Here is a 12,714-nt window from a genome sequence, read left to right on the forward strand (position 1 = left end):
TCCAGCCTTTTAGGTTTATAGAGCAACAGCCTGTTTTCTAAGGATTCACTCACCACGTTAGTTCTTGTTGCTTGCCCTGGGATGTCTGGCTTATGGAGTCACTGCTTGGAAACCAGTCAGAGCTTTCCTAAGAAACAACTGCTTGACAAAAGATGCTGATTTATGGAACCATTAGTTTTGGACAACTCCCAGAGAGGCCTTGAGCAGGTGTGAGGGACCCTGTGGGGGTGGCCACACGCTGCACCTGGGGGCAGCTTTGCTCTGCAGCACGCCAGAAGTTGGGGACTCCCTCGTTCTACATCCTACTTGCCTCATGCTGTGGAATCCCACATTCACTGGAAACAATCTCAGACTTCCTCCAAAGCAGGAAATTAAAAAAAAAAAACCAAAAAAACCCCCTCCTTTGTTTCAAGTTGGGATTAAGACAGCTTTCAAAATTTCTAAAGAATTTGGTGACTATTCCTATTTCTCCAGCAAATTTTGATTCTTGGCCCATTTCAGTGTGCTGATGGGCATACAAGGCTTGGAAGAACTGAGTCCTTACAGCTTGCTCTTAGTCACCAAGACCCAGGTAATTTTTCCAACCAGAAACAGCAATTTTTTAACAGACCAGGGAGAGCAAGGGAGAAGTCCAGGTGTATCCTGGAATCTGCTGCACTTTCAGCTGTTGTGTCTTGTCTAAAGTGTATCAATCAAGAGTCTTCAAGACAACTCTGTGCCCCAAGAACGTGAGGTGGCTTTGCAATGTGCAGAGGGAGAGAGGGGGTGAGGGGGCAAAACAAATTACAAGTTAGAAGATTAACCTGGTATTTAAAACCATGCACTAATTAAATCTTTGGCCACCCCACTGCTTTCTCCCCCTCCCTGTGACACTCACCCCGAACATCGGAGATCTTGATGAACTCTAGCTGTTCTGCAAGTTCTTTCACGACATGGTCTAGGCTTTTGGCATCTGCCTCCAGCATGCTCAGGTCCGTGTCTGTGCTATTGCTCTTCACTGCTAAGGCTGACAGGTTTTCTTCTATGTCGGCTATCTTAACTGTAACATCTGCTGTCAGCTTCCTGTGAAACAGAGGCACGGGACTCAACAGGGGGAGAAGGAAGGGTTGTAAGCCTCAGTGCTTCACCTCACTGAAGAGTGGTGGTTAGAACCATGCCGAGCTTCTCCCAGAGCAGGACACGTCCTCCCTTGGCAGAGCTGTACATGATTTGTAACAACATGCCTACCTAGAATACCGTTTTGTTTCCTTTATCACACAGAACTACTTTTTAATCTAAAGCACGTTTATAAACTCAAAGCACCAAATTGCTCAGAAAACAGCTGCTTTGTGTAAGATTAACTGGAGGCAGATTCCAGAGGACTGGTGTAATGCTCTTGTATCATGGCAACTGCATAGGTCAGAGTTGACTACTATGATCCATACATAATTTGTTTCCCATCCCACACAGCTACAAATGCAGTTTTGATTACTACAAGCTCATGGGACAGATTTGAACTTCAGGAAGCGGGGGGCGGGAAGCCTTAGCTTTAACACAATGGATCCTTTTAACCCATCTGTAAAGATCCCTCCTCCTCAGCAGCCGTTTCTCTAGGGCTGAAGGAAAACCTCCCGCCCTCAGCATTCAGCGTGGCCTCAGTGAGCCACAGAGCAGGCTTTAGCTAGTGGGATAACCCTAAAAGGAAAGGCAAGTGTGTGTTACACATCAGTGCTGCTGCAGAACAAAAGTGGGCATAGGAAGCTATTCCCATCCATGGTGATTCCAGAAGACTCGGGCAGTATTTTAAGCTCTCTGATCAATTTACAGCTCTCTCAATAGCCCAACAACCTGCTGTTTTCCAGGAGTCCTTCAAAGCCCAGTTCTTCTATACAGCCAGAGAGGAGCAAGAACAGATACTTATGTTAGAGAAAAGCAGCTCCTCAGCTGCTCTGACCTGCCCCAGTACACATGGAGCCCCAGTGCAGCAGCAACCCCCAGCTCTGCAGCTGGAGAGGAGGAGCTGCAGGGCACAAGCGTATAGTATCCCTAATTGAGACATTTGTGCTTTAATCCTCGCCTCTTTGCTTTGTGCAGTCCCCTTTACAATGCACAAGCAAGCTTGAGCAGTTGCACACAGGGCTAGAAGCATCTGTAAGCCTACTTGATGTTAAACTGCCCCATCTCCAAAAGCACAAATCAACCGTCTTTTGTATGCTTAACCCTAAAACAAAACACAAGGCTCCTACCCTGAGAAAAATGGAAACAATCCTTTTTATAAAGCTGGTGCTTCCCACACACACGCTCAGAGTGCAGAAAGGAACCCAAGTTTCCAACTCATTGGCTACACACGGAAATCCAGGAATTTAATCTCTCTCCTCTTCATTCTCTCACATAATAGCAGTTTGTCCTTTGCCCCGGGGGAGCGCAAGGCAAGCGTGAGTGGCTCCGAGGTAATTAGCTGCCTGGTGTGCAGTGGGAGCAGGACAACCCCTGTCCAGAGCATGGTGGCTGTGCTGCTCCTACCTTCCCTGGCCAGGTTTGTGCTTGTGGGACAGATGCTCGCTGCTGGCACTGAGCGTGGCGAGGTGCTCCACCAGCGCTAGGAGCTGCAGAGTACCTGGCCCAGCTGGAGGAGCGGAGACGGGGTGTCTGCAGCTCAGTGTGGGGCCATCAGTCACTCGAGTAAATCACAGCTTGCTGGCACTCCCACCCCTTCCCACGCTGGATTTAGCCACATAACTGCGACTGTACTCACTCTGCCTCCTCAAAGAGATTCCCAATGTTCTTCAGGGGCTCAGCAGCTGGATTTTGAGCAATAATGGTTTTAATTTCACCGAGTTTCTCCTCCAGGGTGTTGAGCGTCTGCTGGTATGGGCCAGTTACTCCAGTGATTTTGAGTGCATTAGCCCTATCCAGGAACTGCTGGGTCCTGTTAGCCAGCTCACTGATGATCACGTCCCAGAGGGCGAAGCACTGGTGGCATGGCACACAGTCGGGGAAGAAGCCCGAGTAGCCCCGGGAGCACTTGTCGCAGCGCAGCCCTTCCACCCCTTCGTTGCAGATGCACTTCCCGGTGGCGCGGTCGCATTGCGGGGTCTGGATGCCACGAGGGTTGCAATCACAAGCTGGAAGGAGGAAAAGGCATGTGTGAGGGAAATGTCACTGACATTGGCAGGGAGGAAAAAAAGAAATTCAACCAGTTGTAATGAAGTAGGGAAATGAGTATCGAAGTGGTCTGTGTCTGGATTATAATCAGCTAATTATGGATGTGTCTGCTTGGGCACGGGGGAACTGGGTATGAGCATCAAAGGGGAGAGAGACAAGGCAATAACTCTAGGGGAGACCAGGATTTGCACATCTCAGAAACAGGCACAATAGTGGAGCAAGGATGGACACTTCCTGCAATGTTTGGGTGTCAGCTGGACAGCAACTGAAGACAAAGAGCCCAGTTTCACTCCTACACTGAAAAGTAAGCAGAGAAAGTCTTTCCAGATGAGAAAAGAAACAACAGGCAAGCACATAGCAGAGGGATTTAAGAGCAAAGCATGAGTGAAATAGAAAAAGTGAACAAGGAACAACCATTTACTGTCTCCTCCAGCACAGGAATAGGGTCAGCTGAGGAGTCCAGCAGATCAAAAATCAAACACCCTCCCCTGCACCTCCCACAAACTGCACAATAAAAGGAGATGATAGTTGATTACACAGCACTTAGTGGCAGAGCTCCCTACCAGAAGATACCATGGGTGCTAAAAGTTGAGGTGGCTTCAAAGTACATGACAAATTTATGGAGTAACAGCCCTTGAGAGATCTTCTATGCAGAAGTACAGGGCCTGGCTCAGGATGTGCTCCCACCACGGATGGTGGGAAAACATTCACAACATGCATCGAGGAGCCTGGCACTGGGCTGATGTTTTGTACAGAAAACAGGGAAAAAAACAGGCAGTGAAAAGTACACTAGAACAAAGAATGTCATCGTGGGCAGCCCCTGAGGGGTAAGAGAGAAGTCTTCTCCAAAGCGGGTGCTAACAACCAAGAGCCTACACACTGCTTGTCACACTTAAGGGGGAATGAGGATGATTAACAGGTTTTTTTTAATTATTTCATATTTTGAGCACCAGCTCAGTATTCACACCTTCCTGAAACGGATTTTCATTTTTATAATATTTGTTATATTATTATATTATATTATTTTAATTTTTTTTTCGTAACTGTGTACACCCACCTATCTTTATGTGCTAGTCAGGTAAGGCCCAGGGGCTCCATGCGGTTGCCAAATTGGACTAATAAGGTTTGGGCAACACCCTTTTTTAACAAGCTTTTAGAATAAATATACACTTCTTTGACACTGACCTGCCATGAAGAGCAGTTACTCAGTTAACTTACTGATGCACAGTCATTTCTAAAAGCACAGACACACTTTGTACACAATACCGCTATCAGGAGAAACGTTTCCATGCAGCAGGGCTGCCACTTGACCTCTCCTCCTCCTTAATTACGCAGGCAGCAGCAGAGGAAATTACCAACCTGCAAAGCTGTTAATAAAGGGACAGCAGCAAAGAACAAAAAGAGAGCCTTGAAAGTAGGCAGGTCATCTACCTGCCATTGTGGCAGAGTACACCCAAACAGGTCAAGCACACATTCCTTGAACAGGAAAAGGACACACCTGATAAAAGCCTTCACTGACGCCTCCATTTACCAGGCATCCTCGAAGGAGGTTAATGGCTCAGAAAGGTCCATAAATCAATTCACACACCCCAAGCACATGCCCCCTTGAAAAAAGGGCAAAACACAAAGCTGTTTTCAAGATTGTACATTGTTTGCTTCAATGCCAAAACATTGGTGGTCTTCAGTTCAAAAATTACACAAAGAGCCTCAGCAGAACAAATCGCTCCTCAACAAAACGACTTTCTTGTACAATGTGAGTATGATAGGCAAGAGACAAAAATAACTTCTGCTGCCTGCACAATTGGGCAAAATGGTCCTTTGTTCTTTGAATTATACCCTGACACAAGAGATTGTTTTTACCTTACATTGAAAGTGCTTAAGTAGTAAGCTCACCATGGAATACGTTCCCTGCAGGCAAACCATTGAGTTCCTGTTTGGAGGAGGTCAGTTAACCCTTCTGTCAACTAATAAGGCCTTTGGTATAATGATGAATTGTCCAAATTCCTCTGCATAGAAAGAGGCTAAATGGGATGTGGTTTTTCTCAAAGATCCTGAGATCTGATCAAGTTACATGAATACTTGCTGCTGGCAAATCAGGTCACTATATTTACTCACGGATTTAAAAAGCTTAAAGTGAAAAAAAAAAAAAAAAAAACAAACCGAAAAAACCCAACCATGTTGGTAATTCTATGCCTGAATACCTGCATGTTCAGGAAAGGCGGATGACATAGCTTTAGTAGCATTTACATGGTAATGTGGATTCCAAAATCTCTGGAGCCAGAAAATCCTGGGGGAAGGGGAGAGGAGACTTTAAATACTAACTCCTTAGCAAAGGGAAAACCCAAACTCCACAGCTGCCTATTGGGAGATGATAGAGCAAAGAAGTTATTTATTCTAAATACAGCACAACAGTTGGAAGAATCATCACATTTCTAGAATTCTACAAAATTTCCAAACTGAGCTCTGTGGGACCCACAAGAAAATTGTACAAGGTGGCCAGAAACATTACTGTGGGTTATTTATCCGGTTTAGGATTCTCTATCGAGCCCAGAAGCAGGCAATCCCATCTCTGCATTACTTCACCAGTGTGAATCCAACACATATAAAATGGCGTCCAAAAGGGCTGGTTTCACACTTGCTCTTTCTTTTCTTCATGATCTTCCAAAGTCATTAACTGTGCACAGGACCACACCAGCTTTCAAACCAAAAAGGAAAACTGAAGATAGTTTTCTCTCTGAATAAAATCACATAGTCTTCGGAAAAACAAGAAAAAGCCTCCCTCGGAACTGGAATAAGACTCCAGTAGATTTTATTTTCTTTCCATTTTGAAAATTTGGGAGGCATTTCTACATGCTGGTGGTACAGTCTCTCTAGCTACAGCCCTCAGCCAACCCCTTACTGTGGCACTGACTGAAACATTTTTTATATTTTCACAGAAGCATCACCACCAACTGGCTATTTCACACCCTGTCAGGGAGCACATCCAAGGCTCTTGCAGAGAGCATCTTCCCTTTACAGCATGGTGGGGATCAAACCCTCAACTGACTTCTGCTGTGGTGACTTCTCAAGAGAAGGTAAGCAAGCCTGGGACAAGACTACATAAAGCCTTCCAGGTAGTGAGGAGCACCTTGAACACTGTGGGCCACCAGGCAAATAGCTCGGTGCACAGGTTTCACTTCTTTGCCTCATGCAACACCTGCTTACCAAGCACCCGCTAGCTTCAGCCTCTGTGGGATCTCAGGGCACAACTTTGTCCTAAAGTGACAAAAAGGAAACTTTGCCCTAAAGGGACAAAAGCACAGTGACAGTGGCAGGATCTGTGTGAAAGGAAAGGAGGACCTCCTAGTTGGCGTGGACTGGAAAAAGCTAGCACAGGATTGGCAAAAAGCTCATGGAAGAATAACTGCGTGCCAAGTTACACTTGCATCATTCATGATGGTGGGTGCACATCCACCAAAAGGATTCACGTGACATTTGATTATCACTGCCAATGAACTGGGATGTGAAAACAGGAGACACCTTGATTCCCATCAACTGCTAGAAATTGACCAAACGCTCTGCCAGAATGATCCAGCATGTCATGCCCAGCATTGGTTTTGGCCAAAGTACCCCAGCATCATGTCTAGCCACAGCGGAGTTCTTGCTCCTCTACCACCTCCTTCATTAATGTCCAACTATTCCTATGGCCACCATGTGAGCCAACTCCTACGCAGTCGCGTGCTAATGATCCTCTTTATTACAGCCGTTTTGCTGGTACTCAAACTGGCTAATGCAAAGACAGTCTTCAAAGTATAGCTTGGCTCTAGAGTAGTGGAGGCCCCATCCCTGGAAACATTCAAGATCAGGTTGGACAAGGCTCTGAGCAACCTTACCTAGTTAGCGGTGTCTCTGCTCACTGCAGGGAGGTTGGACTGGATGACCTCTAGGGGTCCCTTCCAACCCAAAACATTCTATGATTCTGGAGATTTCGGCTCTAACCAGCACACTCATAAGTCTGAGGTAACACTTGAGTAGCTATACCACTTCTAATTTTAGCATATGCCTGGTTAGTTTTCCCCAAGAAGAAGAAACACGCAGGCACATCTAGGGCTGCAGAAGCATTTCAGATATTATCCAGTAGCTAGTGATAACTTTATACTCCACCTAACATAGCATCTGTGGAATACGGAAAGTCCAGTAAGCTCTTTTTAAATGCGTTACTTACACTTACGTGACCAGAAATTGGGAGAAGTGGTTCATTTTGCACTGTAAAACCAAACAAATGCTGACTTTACTGCAAGACATTTAGATGCCTTAACCAGTTTGGGTTGGAAATGGCCTTCGAGGCAAATGGTTGATTATTCTCCCTTCATACAGAGGGGTGGATCAAGGCCGGGGTGAAGGGCTGCAAGTTAGCACAGACTGGGCCGCTTGCTTTGAAGATCAGTTAGAGAGGGATCAAATCTGTCCCCGGGTAAGCAGAGCAGGACACTGCAGTACCTCCCATGGAAAATACAGTGGAGGAAAAGAAGTTTTTTTAAATCTTTGGTCAAAATTCTGAGGGTTTTCAAAGGAGCATTTACTGAGTTAAACAATAGGTTTCTGTTTCAAAATGTCATTTTGGAACTGGGTGTATTGTTTTCTTTAATTGAGTGTTTAACTCAATCAGACATTCTTCTGTGGCATACTCTGACTTAAGTGAAATCACATTTTTGACAGGAAAATTTTCTAGCCAAATTCTTCAGTCAGGCTCGGCTGATTAGCAGCTTATGAATATAAAAGACTGTAGCTGCAAGTGTTCACAAATGCATGTGCACATACATGCGTGCATTCGAGTATCCATGGGTAATTTTTTTACCACCTTGAGCAATGCATTTCTCTTTCAGTAATTTTTGTTACTGATCTTAAAGATACAGGTAACACTCATACACGCATATCGAACATAGACTTGTAGAAACCTACAGGGAGAAATCCCCAAGAAGTAAATGACTAGCTCAAGTGGTTTGCTTCAAGCCCACAAGGATCTTTCAGTTACTCTGACAGCTCTGCTGCCTTTCCCACTCATTTTCAATATTTAGAACTCACTTCCATTTAAACTACTGTAATTTAATATACGGCATATTTGCATGTCACTTAAACTAAGGTGTGTCAGACCAGTTGACACTACAGCCAAGAGGATATTACTGATACTGAAAGGGCTGTATGAAGGTCAGGGGTTTAATGCCTTATTGCAGGATGCTAGGAACAAGCAAGTGTCATACATCACCCTACACAGAACAGAAATAAATTTTGCAGAAATATTTTCTTTACTGCTTGAGATTGGGGACGGAGAGCATCAAATGTTTAACTCACCCGCAGCAAAAAACCAAAGGCTTTGTTCAAACATGATTTCCTGGCATCGCTTCCCAGTGGCAGTGAGGCACTATGATGATAAAACCATTCAGCAATTTGTAAGGTTGAAAGTTTTGCAGAGCTAGCAAATTTCTTCCGAATAATCAGCTATTGATTCAAATTACCCTGTAAGCATACTGCTAACTCCTCAGCATTACGATTTTCAGTACGAGTGTTAAGAGAAGACGCCAGCCTAGAATTACTAGACTTGTGTTGCCTTTTAACATGCTAGCAGACCTTGCCAAAAGGGCAATTTTCTGGAAACGATCAATATACTTTACAATATTTTAAGACCACAGATCAATTGAAATTATGAAACTTAAAGTGAAAATTGTATCATCTTCTTTAGTGTAGAATTTGTCTGACTTCCTTTAGACACTTATCACAGAATGAAAAGAAACATCTGCTAATCTTTCTCCCTGCACCATAAACAACTCCTGTAAAAGCAGCCTACGCGACTAGTTTAAGACCCAGGTGTTAAATCAAGACTACGAAGCTTATTCTTAAATGGCAATGGGGTAATTTTCAGTGAACAGATGTTTCGGCACCAGGTACATAACAAAGACTGAAAGCTGAGAAAAACAACTTTCTGCTAATTTCTACAATGAGTAGAAAAACATGACTTTTTTTCATCTTAGTTCAATTAAATGCTGTTTTTTACAATACTCAAGTCCAACACAGAAAAATATCGGCACAGGTATGCTTCTTGTAAAGGGGAGAGAGCAAATACAACCTTTCAATCTCGTACAGTACCTTCTACTAACTGCACTCTGTTCTGTTTGCTCAATTTATTAAAACGATAATGATAGTAAAATTGTCATCTCCTTTATATGAAATGCATAAACTTCAAATAGCTACTGTGCAAGTGAGGTGCATCTGCAGCCGCACCATATCTCAGAAGCTTCCTGGGAGCCTGGAGCCTCCTGCCAGAAATGTGCTTTGCAGGTTGAAGTCGGAGCAGAGGTCAGCATGCCGAGTCCTGCACTTTGGTTGCCAGGCTTTGGAAAAGCTCCAGCAGAATGCCTGGCAGACTTGAGTTTGATGAAATTTGTAATCCTATTATTTACTACCTTAGGAAGGATTTTTATGCACACGCACATGTTCACGTGCAGGCTCGTGCGTACAGCTCACAGCGTGCGCAACGGCCAGAAGAGTTCTGCAAAGGGGCTGGCACTGACCCTGAGCAGACAACACTCACTGCACAGCTCCTGCTCACTGTAATCCTCACAGGGACCTGCACGAGGCCAAGACAGACGCACTGGGCTTTTCCCTATCCTCTACACCTCTCCTGTACTTGTTTCAGGCATTACGTTAAATTAAATGAGTAACTGTTGTGCTTTTTTAAAGCATGGGGTAAGCAGTCTCCAAAGACCCAGTCCTACAGACTCTCTGTGGTGTGTAATCCCCAGTGGGTATCTGTGGGTGGTGGGACCATACCCAGTACCAAGGGGACGAGATGCTGCCCAAACATAGGCACCCACTTTAGCTTGCCCCAGCTGTCTGGTCCCAGGGTGATCTCTGGGGACATGCAGAGAGCAGGCATGGGATGACACTTTCTCTCCACTGCAGGGAACACAGACTTCAAATCACAGCCCCTAGACCAAGTGCAAAAACCTACCTCCCCCGGCTTCTGCTTCACCATCTCTGACCTTACCAAGATTTCTAGAAAACAAGTCAGAGGCAGCAGCCAGCAATGGTCACTGCCATGTCTGGCGGGGAAGCGTGCACCAGTTTCCAGCAGAGCATGCTGGGACCCCGGGGCTACATCCACAGCTCGGTGCTACTGTGAGCACCTGGGAACCCGTGGCGGTCTTTGGCCCCCGGCCTGTCCTAGATGGGCCATTTTGTACATCTTCACATAGCTGTGTCCAGAGGTTACTTGCAGGCACTTGTGTTCACATGACATCACTGGTTTTTTTTTAACTGATGAAAACATTTGTAAAGGGTGTCACAGCAACATGGGCAGTACAGTCCCCATTTCTCAGCAAGGGCTCATGTCTGTTGGTGCTAACAGCCTGAAGACCTCTGGTGAAGAGATCACACATTACTGTCCCTTGAGTGATACACCCTGCATTTCCAACCTTGAGCTACTGTAGCCACTTGCCCCGCCAGGGGAGGATCCCATCCTGGAGTCATTGGGACCGATGTCCACACCTCTACATCAGCTCGGTGGCCTGCAGCAAAGACCATCCATTCATAGTCACACGGTTCAAAGCTCTCTCGCCAGTCCTCATCCAGATCGGTTTGTATTTTCTTCCTGAACGTGGCACAAAATGAGTCCATTTCGGCTGCCTGGGCCAGCATGAGTGTGCCACAGAGGGCAGGTGGCCAACACCGTGGCCAGGAGTCCACGTGTCCCCCTGCAGCTGGAGCCGATGTCTTTGTGATGAATCCCTGCCTCCGTTCCAGCTTCGTCTTGGCCACAAGCCATATTTAAATTATTTTCCAAGGGCACTGCTCTGTAACTCCTTAAACAGCACAGTTTTCCCATTCGCCTGCAAACCACTTACCACTGGGAGCTGCTACCTGCCCACATGGTAGCTGCACAGCTGCCAGCCTGAACATCACCTCTCTGCTTGCTGGGACTAAATGAGGGCTGAGAAGTTGCTTCTCTCTCTGCCAAGGAAGGATGGGAAACGGGGCGGGAGGCACTGACAGCACCGTGCCAGGGAGACTCGGCAGCACCGCGGGGCTGGATGCATGCCACAAGCGAGCACGTGCTTGGAGCCCAGCCCCGGGCACCAGCTCTCCCTGCCTGCCACAGAGACCTCCTTGGATGCAATCCTGAAGGAAAATCTGTGTTTCCACCTGAGTGAGTCTCCCATGTCACTTGGGGGCAGAAGCAGCGGCGGGTCAGAAGGAGAGCACAGAGCTTGCGTGGTAAAAACAGGCTCTGAAGAATATATCCTCTCTTTACTTCAGAAACATTAAAAGCAGGTTTTCATGCTCAAAAGACAGCAGAAACTCCATGAGAGGCCAGAAATGCTGGTACATGGCAAAATTCTGCTGATAAGGTATGCTGATGGACTCCACCAATAAACCCCGATGGAGACAGCCGATACCAAGAGACAATCCCTGAGCCAGCAGGGTCAGCACCCCTCACCACACCAGAACACACACAGCCTCCCCGAGAAACCCAATATGTACTCAGGAGCCGGGACAATTCCCAGTCCTTTCATCTGCAGCATTAACCAAGTAGCTGTGACCTGCCTATCTGGTTAGATAATGGCTCTCTGAGGTATCTCTATTGTAAAGGATTTATTAAAGACCACAGCAAGCACATTCCTCCCTGCAGGAAAAAATACCTTAATCTACTGCAAACCCTCCTGGCAAAGGCTCCTATTTGAACAGATCAGCGATACAAGTTTGTTCTGGTCTGGACAGTGTTTGAAGTTTCTTTTCCAGCTAATGAACAGGCTTGTTTATAATGAAAGGACAGAGAGCATCCAGTTTTCTAAACAAGGGACTTTATGGTGCTCTGTTTTGCAGCATGTAGCTATGGCTAACCCACTGCGTGCATGGTCGCTGCTGGCTCCTTTATGTTCATCTGAAATATAAGGAAAGTCTCCTACTAAATCAAAAACCTTATTTCTTCAGCCCCGGCCTCCCTAACAAGACACAAGAGGAGACAGGGGTCTTCCACCACATACAAACGAAGGGCAAAGGAAAGTCATTTCCAGACCCAAACACTTGTGTTTTCTTACAACTCTGGCTTACCTGGCAGCATTGCAACCTAACAGTTAAAGAAGAACTGGTTTCTACACCGAGATGATTTTTTCTAAATAATGCTCCAACAAACAATAAAATAAACCAGGCAAGCATTGGGCCCGGCTCCCACTGCACCTCCTGTCCCCGGAGGTCACCAAAACCCTGGGGGCAGACCCTGCCATGCCTTCCTCCCTCATTTCCAAGGCTCATGCAGGCACTGGCGGGGGTCACCAGAGGGGCTGCTCCCAGCAGGGGTGTCCCAGTGCACTGGGGGGGTGTCAGTGTGCCCAGCCACCGGCCACTGGGTCACTTCCAAAAGGAGCAGGCAGGGCGCACCAGCGCGGGCGCCGGGCTGGGACTCACCTTGGCACTCCACGCTTGGGTCGCCCCAGAAGAGCTCCTGGCACTCCCGGCAGGTCCGGCCTCCGAAGCCCCGCATGCACTGGCACTGCCCCGTGAACTGCCAAAAAATACGAAGAGACATGACCACCT

The 12,714-nt window shown here is 46.5% G+C and overlaps 1 protein-coding gene across 1 annotated transcript in view; it reads right to left on the bottom strand.

Annotated features, from left to right (window-relative positions):
- Positions 1-12,714, bottom strand: part of LAMB1 (laminin subunit beta 1) — a 41,956-nt gene that overhangs the window by 8,190 nt on the left and 21,052 nt on the right. Inside the window, exons 21-23 of the mRNA XM_035891686.1 lie at positions 12,586-12,682; positions 2,735-3,104; positions 878-1,062 (exon numbers count right to left, since the gene is read on the bottom strand). Coding sequence (XP_035747579.1) covers positions 878-1,062; positions 2,735-3,104; positions 12,586-12,682 — 652 coding nt within the window. The remainder of the gene's footprint in view (positions 1-877; positions 1,063-2,734; positions 3,105-12,585; positions 12,683-12,714) is intronic.

The sequence above is a fragment of the Egretta garzetta genome, unplaced genomic scaffold, assembly GCF_000687185.1.
Source record: "Egretta garzetta isolate BGI_Z169 unplaced genomic scaffold, ASM68718v1 scaffold33, whole genome shotgun sequence".
NCBI classification, from domain to species: Eukaryota; Metazoa; Chordata; class Aves; order Pelecaniformes; family Ardeidae; genus Egretta; species Egretta garzetta.